The 15,256-nt window shown below is 43.9% G+C and overlaps 1 protein-coding gene across 9 annotated transcripts in view; it reads left to right on the top strand.

The window, feature by feature from the left end:
- The window catches only part of Rapgef2 (Rap guanine nucleotide exchange factor 2), a 244,689-nt gene that overhangs the window by 216,933 nt on the left and 12,500 nt on the right, over positions 1–15,256 (top strand). For all 9 annotated transcript variants that reach the window (XM_052732160.1, XM_052732159.1, XM_052732162.1 and 6 more), the window contains 7 exons: positions 694–1,077; positions 4,996–5,207; positions 5,293–5,416; positions 5,994–6,017; positions 7,065–7,288; positions 9,071–9,277; positions 13,547–13,699. In XM_052732160.1, coding sequence (XP_052588120.1) covers positions 694–1,077; positions 4,996–5,207; positions 5,293–5,416; positions 5,994–6,017; positions 7,065–7,288; positions 9,071–9,277; positions 13,547–13,699 — 1,328 coding nt within the window. The remainder of the gene's footprint in view (positions 1–693; positions 1,078–4,995; positions 5,208–5,292; positions 5,417–5,993; positions 6,018–7,064; positions 7,289–9,070; positions 9,278–13,546; positions 13,700–15,256) is intronic.

The raw sequence follows: 15,256 nt of genomic DNA, 5'->3' as shown, positions 1-15,256 counted from the left end.
GTAAAATAAATACAAAACAACTTAAAAATCTACTCTAAGGTGGATTGAGGAAAATAAATTGCTTGAGGTCTCTCCCCTCCCGATATTGTTGTGGGGGCGGGGGGAGGTCACATCTGCCACAGCGTGTGTGTGGAGGTCAGAAGACAACTTTGCGGACTCCAGTCTCTGGGTTTGCATGACAAGTTCCTTTCCCATGGAGCCATCTTGCCAGCTCAGCCAGTAAGTTTCCTAGACATTAAATAAAAAGTAATCTTGGATTGAGCTGCTGTGGACCTAGCAATTGATTGTCAGATTCCCTCTTCATGGGAAGCTGAGTTCTGACCTTGAGCTGATGTTTATCTAATCTGGAAAACAGCTTTCTTCTCTCACCTTTGGCAAACAAGCTGAAAGTATTTCAATGGCAGGAAAACAAAACCAAAACCAAACCACAGGACTGGCACAGAGGAAGTTCCCATGGTTTGCTCAGTTCTACTTACCTGCTGAGTAGATGACTGTCACCTGGTGGTTCTGTGAGCTGGGGACACTGACCTGGTGGCCGGGGGTGGCATCTGCACTGCCCAGGCTGGATGAAAAGAACTCTTACATCATTCTCTTTCCTCTGCCCCCAAAACCCCCAGGAGCTAGCACTGTTCTCTGAAGGAGTACCACCAGCTCGCTGCTCAGCTTGACATCTAACACGTTTGTTTCTTTCAGGTACTATCTGAAAAACAACATGGAAACGGAAACGCTGTGCTCAGATGAGGATGCCCAGGAGCTGCTGCGTGAGAGCCAAATCTCTCTTCTTCAGCTCAGCACTGTGGAGGTCGCCACGCAGCTCTCCATGAGGAACTTTGAACTCTTCCGCAGCATCGAGCCTACCGAGTACATAGATGATTTGTTTAAACTCAAGTCCAAAACCAGCTGTGCCAACCTGAAGACGTTTGAGGAAGTCATTAACCAGGAAACATTTTGGGTGGCTTCCGAAATCCTGCGGGAGACAAACCAGCTGAAGAGAATGAAGATCATTAAGCATTTTATCAAGATCGCGCTGCACTGTCGGGAGTGCAAGAACTTTAACTCCATGTTTGCCATCATCAGGTAAGAGTGTCTGTCCTACGCCATGTGCTTACAGAAATGGAGCAGTTCCTAGTTCATGGTGGATTGTGTGGCTCGCTGGTCTGTAATATAAGGCCTCATGTACACTAGGCTATCACTGGTTCAACAAGCAGTTCTTTCTTTCTGATTCTACATCTTTTTTTCCCCTCTAGGGAGGTTGGGGGGTTGTGTTGAGGCAGGCGTCCATGTAGTAGCCCAGGCTGGCATGGAACTCACGATCCTGTTTCCCAGGTGCTGGGATTATAGGCGTGTGCCCACTCTGCCCGCTTCTATTTTGTATACCTTAATTTAAACTCTGGGTGGCCGGGGAGATGGCGCAGTGGGTACAGTGCTTACTGTGCAAGCTTGAGGACCTGCGTTCAGATCCCCAGCACCCACATAAAAGCCAAGCACAGTGTGCTTTTGACCCCAGCCCTGGGGAGGCAGGGACAGGTGGATCCTGGGGCCTTACCAGTCAGTCAGTCTAGGAGAAATGGTGACCTTGGAGTACAGTGAGAGACTGTGTCCAAAGAAGTCAATGAGAGACGATTGTCTCCAAAGAAGTAAGATGGAGAGTGATAAGGAAAGACGTGGAATATTGACTTCTGGTCTCCATATGCATGCAGATACACTCCCCATACAATGCACGTGCACGTACACATGTACCTAAAATTAAAATAAAAAAAAAATGTCTAAAAATCTCTCATGATTTGGAGACAATCATGTCTCCATTTATTTGTATATTGAGGTATTCAACCTTATTTACTCTGACTTCTGACAAATCATTTGAATTTCTCTGAACACCACTCATTTTCTATGTAAAATATCGATACTCCCCCCCAAAATATCAGGAGGATTAAGTAATATAATAATGTCTAAGGGATTCCATTACAGCACTATTGCAGATGTTCAAAGTTAACTTCCTTCCCTTTTAAAAGTGCTTCCAGGGGGAACAGGAGAAAATGGAAGTGGATAGTTTTATGGATATTAAAAATGATTATTAGTCATTTTACCTGTCTGGAGTCTTCATACTCATGGCTAGTGTGATTTTTGTGATGGAATATTTACCCGGTCTTTTTTTAAAAACCAAATATGTATCACGACCCAAACGCTGCTGTATATATGTGTGAGGCTGTTGCAGAAGGAATTGTCATGCCAAATTCTGAGGTTTAAATCTTGTTAACCAGGCTCTAACATCTTTATTAATCAAAATAGGACCCATTGCGGTCCAAGTATTTTTGCCAGTGAGAAATAGGTTTGTCTTTTCCTGTATTATAAAAGTCCATGTTTCAGGATTCAACTAAGTCTTAGTATTTTCTACATCTTACTGGTAGTGGAAGCATTTTCCCTGCAGAAGTTGTCATACTTGAAGAAGTTGTAGTTGGTTGGCAGAGGTCAGGTGACTATGGTGGGTAAAGGTCAATGTTGTAGCGCATGTTGTTCAACTTTTGAAGCAATGTGCCTCGTGTGGTTGGGTGTTGTCATGGAGAAGAATTGGACCCCTTTCTGTTGACCAGTGCTGGCTGAAGGAATTGCATCTCATGATTCACCGAGCACATGTTTCAGATATGATGGTTTAGCCAGGATTCAAAAAGCTGCAGGGAGACAGGTCAGCAGGAGACCACCAAACAGTGACCATAACCTTATTTAATGCAAATTTAGTTTGGGAAGTGCTTTGGAGTTTTGTCAAGGTCCAGGGACTGAGCTGCTCATCACTAATCATCATAAACTGTCCTTATCACATCACAACCTAATGAAGAACTAGTTGATTGTTACTGCAGAGAATAAGAGAATTCTTCAATTCCTTTTGATTTTCAGTAGGCTCATGAGCCGCCCATTTATTGAGCGCTTTCAAACCTTTCCAGTTTGCTTCAAATGCCTCACAACTGTTGAAGAGTCCGTTCTGAGTTCTCTGGTGGTGTCTTGTGTAATTACAAGGGCAGCCTTGGTGAATGCTCTCAGTTGGTCATTGACAGCTTCTGAGGTCTAGCCACTGTGCTCTTCATCTTCATGGTTCTTGTTTCCTTGATGAAATTTATTAAACCACCACTGCACTGTTTGTTGTTAGAAATTCCTGAGCAGAATTTGTTGCTGTTAGAAATTGTCTCCAATGCTTTATAACCCATTTTGAACCCAAATTAAGGAAATTGCTCAATTTTACTTTTTTGTCTAACATCATTTCTGTAGTATAAAAGAAATATAAAATAGGCAAGTCATAAGTCATTAACCAAAAAAAGTAAAGCAAGAAATATGCGTTAAAATGATACATAACGGGTCAGCAAGATGGCTCCGTGGGTAAAGGCACCTGCTACCAAACCTGACATCGTAACTTCAACCCCCAAGACCCACATGGTGGAAGGAGAGGATCATTTCCGCAAATTATCCCCTGGCCTCTGCATGGTGCTATGGCATACTAAATAAATAAATAAATCAGTGGTTCTCAACCTTCTTTATGCTCCAGCCCTTTACTAAAGGCCCTCATGTTGCGGTGACCAACCATAAAATTATTTTGTTGCTACTTCATAACTGTAATTTTTCCACTGTTATGAATTGTAATGTAAATATCTGATATACAGGATGTCTGATATTTGACCCCTGTAGGGGTCGTGACCCACAAGTTGAGAACCACTGAAATAAATAAATGTCTTAAAAATAAAATTATACATAACATAACCACATTTATTAAGAATGCATTCTAATATCAAATGGCAAATTTTAACAATGCAAAACCCACATTTTTTTAAATACATGAACACAAACTATCCCCAACTAACAGTAATTATCTTCTATTGGTTTTGTTATTAGTGTGCTAGTCAACTGTCTGTTATTACAGCGGAATACCTGAGACAATCATTTTATAAGGAAGGAAGGTTTATTTTGGCTAGCCGTTTTGGAGGTTTGTGCCCACAGTCACTTGGCCCTGTTGTGCCTGGGCTTTGGTGAGGCAGTAGTTTATCATGTTTGGTGGAACAGAGCTGTTTGTGGCTGGAATGTAAAAATAAGGGAGAGACGGAGAGGGGTTGCCTTGCCCCGGTTACGTCGGAGGACCTCTCTCTGCTCCCCCCGCCCCTGCGTTGGAGCCAGGGTCTGTCTTTGCAGATCAGCTGCTCTCAACTGTGTGAGCCTCCAACCTCCCCAGGGCTAGGATTGCAGGCATTGCCACCATTCCCGATGTAGCAGCTTCCTCTCCTAAATTGTCCCTTCACAACCTCCCGGTGCTGAGTGCACTGGGGCCTAAGCCACACAAGGACCTTTGGGGGCCAGTTCGGAGCCGTTCATAGCAGAGAGTAACCAGATGGAGAGAGCATAGAGAAGAGCCAGCTGGCTGTGGTGGTGAAGCTTTAATCCTCATGCTTTAGGAGGCAGAGTCAGGTAGATCTCTTGAGTCAGTGCGGCCAGCCAGGGCTACGAGCAAGACCCTGTCTCAATAGAAAACAAAACAGAGGGCCAGCTGGTAAAGAGGTACCTGCTGCTGCAGCCTGGTCACCTGAGTCTAATCTCTGGACCCACATGTTCGAAGGGGAGACCTGACTCCTGGAAGTTAGTCTCTCACCTTCATATGCTTGCTGGGACTCCCCCTCCCCCGATGCATGCGCGCGCGCGCGCGCGCGCGCACACACACACACACACACACACACACACACACACACACACACACACACACACAGAGGCACATGAATGAATGAATATAAGAAATGTTAAGGGACCATAGAGGAAAGAAGTATAAAGGCCAGTGGTTTGGCTCTGACTCTGCTTTTAGCTGCCACTCACTACCCAGGTAGGATTGGCATGATCTTCTTAGGCATTCTGTAAATTTCCGTGCATGGAAAGTTCACACACATAGGTGTTTCTTTATATGACTTCCATTGTTTCCGAGGGGATCATTTAATCATATCTCACTCCTCTTCTCTCCCCTCTTAGTGGCCTAAACCTGGCACCAGTGGCAAGACTCCGAACTACCTGGGAAAAACTTCCCAATAAATATGAAAAGCTATTCCAGGACCTACAAGACTTATTTGATCCTTCCAGAAACATGGCAAAGTACCGCAACGTCCTGAGCGGCCAGAACTTACAACCTCCTGTCATCCCTCTGTTCCCCGTCATCAAGAAGGATCTGACATTCCTCCATGAGGGTGAGCACAGGCGGGCTTGCTCTGTTCTAGAGGGAGCACAGAATGAGCACTAGATGACTTCTTGTTCCTCCTCTGTTAATCTCAGGAAATGACTCAAAAGTAGACGGACTGGTCAACTTTGAGAAGCTGAGGATGATTGCAAAAGAAATCCGTCATGTTGGCCGAATGGCCTCAGTAAACATGGACCCTGCCCTTATGTTCAGGACTCGGTACGTGAGTTGCTGGCCATGGCATTTGTGGGGTTAGAATGGTTAGAGTGAGCTTGCCCACAGAAGGAAAATCTAAATACTTAAATTTAGGAGTCACATCAGGGTGTGCTGAGAGAATAACCCTTAAGGTTCAGTCTGCAGTGATTTCTCTCATTTGCATCCAGGGCACATTTACTAGTAGTGCAAACAGCTTGTCCTGCAGACAGTTCGGATTGATGTTAGGTGCAAGTATTTACCTCTTATTTTCCAGAACACTGAGTCGCAGAGTTAGAACTTGTAATCGGTAGTGTGAACTAGAACAGAATTGTCATCATGTCCATACAGTCTGTTTATCTGCCGGTAAAAAAAAAGCAATGATTAGTTCAATCAATGGAGGGAATGAACAAAAATGTCAGCAGCAGCCTTTTAGGCCAGAGAGATGTTTGTAGTGGACGCGTGTGAGGTGACTATGCAGTTAATGTTTGTGGGCTTCTAGAACTGCTTGTCCAGAAGTCTGGTCCTTTCTTTCTGAGCTTGTGATCTTTCTGTCTCTTTCTACACCCATGCGTGCTTCAATCTCCGTGGCTCTCACTTGCAGGAAGAAGAAGTGGCGGAGTCTGGGGTAAGTGGCAGCATTTGCACACTTGGTTCTCGCTCAGCCCATGACGGTGTGTTTTCTTGCCTGCTCTGTTTTCTGATGCTTTGCTTTTGTTTGTTTGTTTGTTTGTTTGTTTTCTCCCCCTTAACCCTCTTGCTCTATCAGAATCTCAGATTTCAAACTGACTTCAGATTTAATCTGTGGGGGCTTTCCTGAAGTCAGGTCCACAAGAGCTGTGAAATGATTGATGATTATTCTGGAAAACGTCGACCAGACACATTTCTTGTCTGTCAGAAAGATTATATTTTAATATATTAACTTGTGTGTTTTGAAATGAAAAAGCCAAAGAAGTGGGGGAAGGGAGGCATGCTTTTTAGAAGGAAGAAATCATGCCACTAAAACACTGTCGCACAGATCCAGAAGCGACTGTGGTGGTGTTAGGCACCCCCATGCCCCCCAACCAGATTTTCTACAGCTCAACTAACTACTATTTCCATTCTATATAAATTTTCATTCTCCATAGATCAGCCCCCTTTAAAAATAATTCTTAACAATTCATGTACTAAATAGTTTCCATACGTATGTTTACATTTGCATGACCGTTGTATTAACAGATTTACTCTTTTAAAAACTCACATATTCAACCCACAGAGTAAGAACGCGATTGTGAGCAGTGTAGCCGAGTTTAGTCAAGTCCCTATAAAATACCCCCATTAGGAGAAGCTAACTTGATTTTGTGAATTGTCACTCAGTGTCCTTGCACATGCTGTTATATGCAATGATGTTTTCTGGCCTCTGTGAGAGAACGGACTTTGAATGCTCTGTGAGATGAAAAGGAGAATTTACTGGTAGGAGCAGAACATATGCCAAACATATTCATGTATATGTATTGTGTATAATTCCCTTTTAACCACACCTTGTGTAAATCTCTGTTACCCTGCATTTCCCCCGTAGCAGTTTACTTCCTGGAATGGGGCATGTGACCTTTCAGGCGTAGACTCTTTACACAAGTCTGGTAGATCAGCCAATACCGTGCTCCAGAGGGTCGCATTCTTGTTTTTCGCCTTCCAGGTCGCTGAGTCAGGGCAGCGCCAATGCCACCGTGCTGGATGTCGCGCAGACCGGCGGGCATAAAAAGCGGGTGCGCCGCAGCTCCTTCCTCAATGCCAAAAAGCTGTATGAAGATGCCCAGATGGCCAGGAAGGTGAAGCAGTACCTGTCCAACCTGGAGCTGGAGATGGACGAGGAGAGTCTCCAGACGCTGTCGCTGCAGTGTGAGCCGGCGACCAGCACCTGTGAGTGCCTCCCCGAATCAGCTGCAGGCTGTTCCGCGTATGACGGAGGGGGTGAGAGGGGGCTGGGAGCACAGGGGTGTGCAGTGGTCCTGACAGACACCGTCCTCGTGCTTGACTGGGTCTTCGTGTCCAGTTAAGTTGGTGCAGTCAAGGGGACCCTGGGCTCATGCATACCTCGTTGCTTTGATTTCATCCGACACAGCCAGCACCCGAAGCAAGAGACCTGGAGGTGACTGTGGCGCCAGCTGGCATGCCTTTTTCTCTCACAGAGGAACTCCCAGAGTGATGGGCAACCTGGTTAGGGATCATCAGGTCAGAGGAGTACAGAACGGGGTGTGCTGGCTACTGAGTCTCCCTCAGCTCAGACGGCCTCCAGCACCTGCCCACTAAAGCAGTGATCCTGCTATAGAACACATCACACCTTAGCCTGATGTGTGGGTTCCCAACCTTGAAATAACTGGCCAGGCTGTGAACCAGGGATGGCGGCACACATCTGCAGTTCCAGCTTCTGAGGAGGCTAAGGTTGGAAGATCACGTGAGCCCAGGGTTTCCGTGGCCATCCTAGAAGACATAGTGACACATGACTGTTAAAATGAAAAATAGAAATATGGCCAGTCTCTACGTGGGGCGCTTTGTGTCTATTTCTGTATGATAAGATTTAAGCATTTTGCATTTAGGACACTTTGGGAACTTTTATGGGCAAATTTGAATTACATCTTCTTGATAATTGCAATGTGAGATAGATAACTTGAGAAGATCACATAACTCTGTTTACCCAGGGCATAGGGCTAGAGCCATGGCTTAGTGGCTAAGAGCACTCACACACAGTTCCTGCAGAGGACCTGCGTTCAATTCCCAGAATATATGGTGGCTTCTAACCATCAAAAACTCCAGTTCCAAGGGATCCAGTGCCCTTTTCTGGCCTCTGCAGGTTCTAGGCACACACTCAGTACAGCACATCCATACCCACGACACTCTAAAAGTCCCTTGTGATGTAGCTAAGAGCCTGCTGAGATGAGCAGCCTGAGTTTCCTAACTGTTGATCTCTGTCTGGTGTCAGTGAGTTCTGCATGTGAAACTTCCACAGCACTTAGTGTTCCTGTAATCTGCCTTCTACCGTACAATACCTAAGCAGCATTGGCCACTGTTTGCTCAAAATTAATGCTCCATCCCAGGAGGATTTGATGTTAAGTAGATTACAGTTAATAGCATTATGTCAGATGGGGCAAAGTTTTGGATGCCATTTTTAAAAAATTCTTTGATTTTTGTCATGTATTTTTTTTAAACATTCATTTATTTATTTGATTTATTTACGAAGTGTGGGTGGTTGGCACCGTACATGTTGTGTTGTACCTGTGGAGGTCAGAAGACAACTTACGGAAGCTGGGTCTCTCCTTCCATATGGGTTCCAGGGATCAAGCTCTGATGGCCAGGCTCGGCAGCAACATCCTCTACCTGCTGAGCCATCGTGCCAACCCGTGTGTTTGTGTTTTTAACCTCTAATCTGCACTGGACTGCCCTCATTGTTTTTATTTTTATTTGGTACTTAGCAGTATAATCCTCTTTGAGATCACTCATTCATAAGGCAAATACCCTTGTCCTGCTACACCTCTCATTTTCAGTAGCTCGGGTTTCCCCTCCCTCTCTGTCCTTGGTGAGGCAGTGGGGGTGGGGGTCCATGCTGGTGATCTCGCTGCACTTGCTCTGCAGCGCCCACCTTGTCTCCACATTATGCTGACTCCTTAGCTCTGTGCTCTTGTTTTCACCCTCCACCTTGACCAGTGCCCAAGAACCCTGGAGACAAAAAGCCTGTCAAGTCCGAGACCTCCCCTGTGGCTCCCCGTGCAGGGCCACAGCAGAAAGTGCAACCTCAGCAGCCGCTGCCACAGCCACAGCCACCACATAAAGTCAGCCAGGGACTGCAGGTGCCTGCTGTGTCCCTCTACCCTTCACGGAAGAAGGTGCCGGTGAAGGATCTGCCACCTTTCGGTAAGTTTCTAAACCCATGCTCTTCGGGTGATATTCGCCGACGTGTGTCTCAGGTTGGGAAACAGCGTTCGTCTTGGATAATTTGGCTTAATGCATTTGATTTCTCTGTGACCCTCTTCTAATAAGACAACCAGTTAGCAGTTAAGCCTCAGTTAAACCGTTAAGACTGTTTTCGTAAACAATTTCTTTTTTTTTTTCTTAGCATCTATTAGTTGTACAAATAATGGATTTCACTATGACACTTGTCATAAATACTATGACCATGGTCACCTCTGTTAGCCTCTCATGTCCTGCTTCCCCTTCCGTGAGCCCCTCCCAGCAGTTCCCACAACACTTTAATGTCTTCCCCTTCTCCTGTTCTCAGCTAGACTCTGCATAGCTGTAGTCCTGACTCTGAATTAGTCCCCTTCACTCGATATCTGGTGCCATCCATCTTTCTACAAATGACATGACTTCATTCTTTCGTATGGCTGAATAATACCTGCTATGTGTGTGTCCGTGTTTTCTTTATTCATACGTTGATGGACGTCTCTACTGGGTCCACATCTTTGCTGTTCTGAAAAGTGCAATGGAAAACATGATTGCTCGGGTGGTCTAGGTGGGTTGTATGCTGGCGCTTGTTTAGTTTTGGAAGACCTTCCATGCCGACCTCATAGAGGCTGCCGGGATTGTCCACCTGAGTGGATCAGGGTTCTCCTCCAAGCCTAGCCTCACCAGCACGTGTTGTTTTCCTCATGGTGGTTATTCTGACGAGGGTGAGATAGAATCTCAATGTCGTTTTGATCTGCACTTCCTTTAGGGCTAGGGATATATTAAAGGTTTTTCATGTGTTTATCGGCCATTTGTATTTCTTCTTCGAAGAACAATCTGTTCAATTCATTTGCCTTTTTTAATCGAGTTTTTGCAGTGTTTAACTTCCTGAATTCTTTATATATTCTGAATATTAATCCCTGTGGAATGGCTAGTTGGCAGAAATGGTCTTCCATTCTGTAGGAACAGTTGGAATTCAGTTGTTAGGTCATCTGTCATGGTAACATAGGAGATTTTGCACACTTACCAACTTAAACTTTAATGGAGACATCATTTAAACAAATTTTACCTTGTGATCAATAAACTACAGAAGTTTAAGTAAAATATCTTTCAAGTTAAATTATTGGAAGTGATTTTTCTTTTGTCTATTTTTGTGGTGCTAGGAATCCAACCAAGGCACATGCCAGATGTGAAGGTGGGTTCTTACTTGCGTTCACTAGCTCTGTAACTTAGCAGAGAGAGGATACAGCTCAATGCCTGAATAATAAGGAAGTCTGGCATCTTCTTCCCATCAGCAGTACCCCACTCTCTGGTTCTTTGTGTAAATACACAGCAACACGACTTTCCATAAAACTGCTCTTGCGTCTGAGTGTATAGAGAAGAAAACAATTAGAACGAAAGTAAAGAAAATTTTAAAACTGGCTCGTGATGTGGATTCGGAAACTCGTTCCCACTTCACGAGTTAGCACGAGGCAGTGTGTAACACTTCACGAGTTAACACGAGGCAGTGTATAGCATCCGCTGGAGTTTGTGGGGAAAACGAGAATCTTTACTTGACATATTTCCCTTTTCAAACTCTTGTGTTCATCTTACGACAAACAAATTGGATTACACACTTTTCTATTCCTTGTATTCTCAATCTACATATATTCCTGAATCCTCCACCGTGTGATCCTGTCTCCTTTCTGTGCTGAACTTTGCATATGGAAGACTGTCATTCTTCTCTTTATCTAGAAATACCCCATTAGCTATATTTAATGTAAGGTAGGCGTTCCTGAATATAAAGCTGTCTCCCATTTTCTCAAAGAGAATGTCTCTGAAAATATCTTCTAGGTTCATTTGAATTTATGAGCCTTATAATGTGGATGAAATGTCATCTGTCATCCTAAGATATTAAGTATAATGTATCTAAAGTCACATTATAAAAAAAAATACTAATTTAAAGATATTAAGAGGTTTTCTTCCCCATCCTATTTCATGAAATAATATTGTTCTAAACACTTCCAGCATCTTGTACCATAGTAAAGGTCATCACCTGTGGGATGTGGTCATACATGCCTGTATCCCCAGCATTTAGGAGGACCGTGAGTTTGTGACCTGTTTGGGCTGCATGACAAGTTTAAGACCTGCTGGGGATACTTAGTGAACCCCTGTTTCCAAAAGTAAACAGATTATCACTGGAAACCACTTTAAAGTACCAAATATGGCTGCTAAGGTGTAGCATTTTTACCTGCAGCCACTGAAAGGTAATGGAAGTCTCTGGGGGAAGTGTGTGTGTGAGAGACGCTGGCCCTGGAAATAGTTTCATGTCAAAACTGTCCGTTCACAGGTTAGTAAAACGACTCAGTGTGTAAAGATTCCTGCCACCACTCCTGCTAACCTGAGTTCCAATCCCTGGGACCCACACTGTGGAAAGAGAGGACCAGCTTCTTCAAGTTGTCCTCTGACCTGCATCCATGTACCACTCCCACACACCAAATCAATGGGAGGTGGCTCGGAGGGTAAAGATGCTCGTGAGCAAGTTGTTCATGATGGAGGAAAAGAACCGACTCCTCCAAGTTGTCCTCTGACCTCCACACGTGCACCATGGTGTATACACACATACAGTAAATAAATAAGAAAATGTAAAAAGTCAAGTGTGCTTGTTTAGAGACACAAACACATACATGAATAAATAGTCTATTTGGTTTTTGAGGGTTTTTTGTTGTTTTTGTTTTTGAGTCAGGGTCTCACTATGTGGACCAAGCTAGTTTCAAACTTAAAGAGATTCACCTGCCACTGCCCCCTAAAAGCACGTGCCACCCTACACTCAGCTTAACAAAATGTTTTAAGAGAAAAAAACTACCCATTCATATAGTGAATCTATTCATGCATACTGTGTATTTTAATACTTCTACGTTTAATCAGAGAACTGTGCTTTAAGAATGATTTTTTAATAGAATTGTATTAAAACAGCATCAAGGGGATTGTTGATGGAGCTCAGTTTATAGAATGCCTGCCTAGCATGTATTGAATTCCTGGGTTCGATCCCCACTACTACATATAGCAGGAGTATGGTTGCTATTGCCAATAATGCTAGAACTCGGGAAGTGGAGGCAAGAGGATCAGAAGTTCAGGTCATCCTTAGCTGTGTAGAGTTTTCCAAGCCAGCCTGAGATATGTGAGACTCTGTTCACCCCACCCCCCAAAAAAAAACCCTAAAAAAGAAACAAAATAAAAAACAAAACAGCATCAAACCACTAATAGAAGATATATTGAAGGGTTAAAATCTGTCTACTCCTTTTTAATGGGCCTTATAAGTCTATGACCATTAAAACCAGCCCTGGCTCATGATAATTTCAGGCTATTAGGACTTTGTAGAAATGTCTTTGTTATTCAAAAGCAGCCTCAAAATAATGGATCTGTAAAGTATTTTAATGTGACTTTGTTATTTCACTGCATTGTCATGGGTGATTCTATTTTCTTCACCTTCTGTACTGTGTTGGTGCTGGCTCCATCCACCTTCAGAAACCTCTCCTGGGCTTCTGGAGTGCACCACAGAAGACAGGCTGCCTCCTGCCCCTTCTCCCCTCTTTGGTTGATCAAATATTAATGACATGGCACTCTTTAGAGCCCTTTTATTGACGTACCTTGGTTAGTTCCTGTTAACTCTTGACCCTTTCCTTTGCCCCCACCCCCACCAATTCCATCTTCATCGGAGACCGCATTTCCAAAAATACCAAAATGTCTTGTTCTTAATCCGAACTTGAGTGCCATCTGGAATTGAAGTGGGGTGTGCTGCCTTCATCCTTAATTCAAGTGTTGTCCAGTTCTCTGGCTTCCCCCATTGTTATTTAACAAAACACAGTTGAATAGCTATGATGGCTGAGTTCAGAATCCGCGTAACATCAAAGCTGTCTGTTTCCAGTACTCCCAACAGATAACGGGCAGAGACTAGGCCATGCACACCCCCTGCCTTGCTACCTACACCAGAAGAACACACAGAACATTTAGATCGTAAATAGATTGAAACTGGCAATACTGAATGTTGACACAAAAAGGCTTTTAATATTTAATGCTTCCTTTCAGTCATTTTTGCTCTTTGTCTGCTTGTTTGTTTGTGGGATGCTAGAGTAGAAGCCAAGGCCTGTGCAAGCGAGGCAAGCCAGTTATTCTGCCACCGAGCCACACCCTCCGCTCCTTTCAGTCTCTAAAATGGGTGCCTGAATTACTTCCCCTTTTTTTTTTTTTTCTTCATAGGCATAAACTCTCCACAAGCTTTAAAGAAAATCCTGTCCTTGTCTGAAGAAGGGAGTTTGGAGCGTCATAGGAAGCAAGCAGAAGACACAATATCAAATGCATCTTCGCAGCTGTCCTCACCCCCCACCTCACCTCAGAGCTCTCCAAGGAAAGGTAGGGCTCAGTGACTTCTACCCCTTCTCAGATCCACACACACACATCTAGTCCAGCTGATTGCAAAGCCATACACTCCAGAAGTTTGGGTCTTGTATGCAAATGATCGGGTATGCTGTGGCAATGGATCTTCCGCATCCGTTCATAAATTTGGAAGAATGCTGGTGTTTTTATAATTATGGCTCCTCTTAACCTGCTATCAAAGACAGGTGCTAACATTGTAAGTATTGGCTTAAGAAGACTGCTGATATCTCATGAAAGTTCCGATTATCCATTTCCTGCTACAGCCGAGCCCAAGAAATTAGAGATTAGAGGCTAGGACCCCCACACTAGAAGAAATGCTTACTTGTCTTTCTGAGCTTGGGTTACCTCACTGAGTGTAATATTTTCTAACTCCATCCATTTCATGAAATCTTTAGAATTTCATTTTTCTTTACGGCTGGATAAAATCCCATTGGGTATATGCACTACGTTTTCATTGCCCATTCCTCTGCTGGGCATCTAGACTTTTCATTCCCTTGGACATACACACGCAAGTGTCTGGTAGGATGTGGACGCTTGGTAAATACCAAAAGTACAGCCAAATCATGTAATAGCTCTCTTTTTAGGTTTGTTTTGTTTGTTTGTTGTTTTGTTTTTGATTTCCATAGTGACCACAGCAGTTTACATCCCACAAGTGCTGAAGAAGGGCTCCTCTCCCCACATCCTCACTAGCATTTGCTGTCATTCGTTCGTTCTTTCTTGTTTTTTTTGAGACAGGGTTTCTCTGGGTAGCCCTGGCTGTCCTGGATCTTGCTCTGTAGACCAAGCTGGCCTTGAACTCAGAGATCTGCCTGCCTCTGCCATCCAAGTGCTGGGATTAAAGGTGTGTGCTGCCACCACTGGCTGTCATTTGTTTTCTTTTTTTTTTCTTTTTTTTTTTTTTTTTTGGTTTTCCGAGACAGGATTCCTCTGTGTAGCTTTGTGCCTTTCCTGTAACTCACTTTGTAGAGCCCAGGCTGGCCTCGAACTCACAGAGATCCGCCTGTCTCTGCCTCCCGAGTGCTGGGATTAAAGGCATGCACCACCACCGCCTGGCTTGTCATTTGTTTTCTTGACGACATTCTGACAGTGGTGAGTTAGAATCGCAAAGCAGTTATTTTCCTGATGGCTAAGCATGCTGAATTTTACCATTTTTACTGGCCAGTTGGTGTTTCTTTTGAGAACTGTTTTGTTGTTGTTGTTGTTGTATCAGTTGAGTGGCCCATTTATTGGTGGGCCTTTTGGTTTGGGATGTTTAATTTTTCCAGGTTTAGATACAGTGTAGATATTAACCCTTGTCTGAAATAGAATTGGCAAAGGTTTTCTCACGTTCTGTAGGCTGTGTTCACTCAGTTGATAGTTTTTATTGTTGTGGAGAAGTTCCTAAGTTCATGTGGTCTCACTTGTCAGTTCTTGGGGCTATTTCTGGTGCTGTTTGAATACTAGTCAGAAAGATTGCCTGTACCTATATCTTGGATTATTTCCTCAAGCAGTTTAAACATTTTAGGGGTTAAATTAAGGTCTTTGATCTACTTT

This window comes from Peromyscus californicus, unplaced genomic scaffold (assembly GCF_007827085.1).
Source record: "Peromyscus californicus insignis strain IS unplaced genomic scaffold, ASM782708v3 Scaffold_9__1_contigs__length_137607984, whole genome shotgun sequence".
In the NCBI taxonomy this organism is placed as follows: Eukaryota; Metazoa; Chordata; class Mammalia; order Rodentia; family Cricetidae; genus Peromyscus; species Peromyscus californicus.
This window is presented reverse-complemented; position numbering and strand designations above follow the sequence as displayed.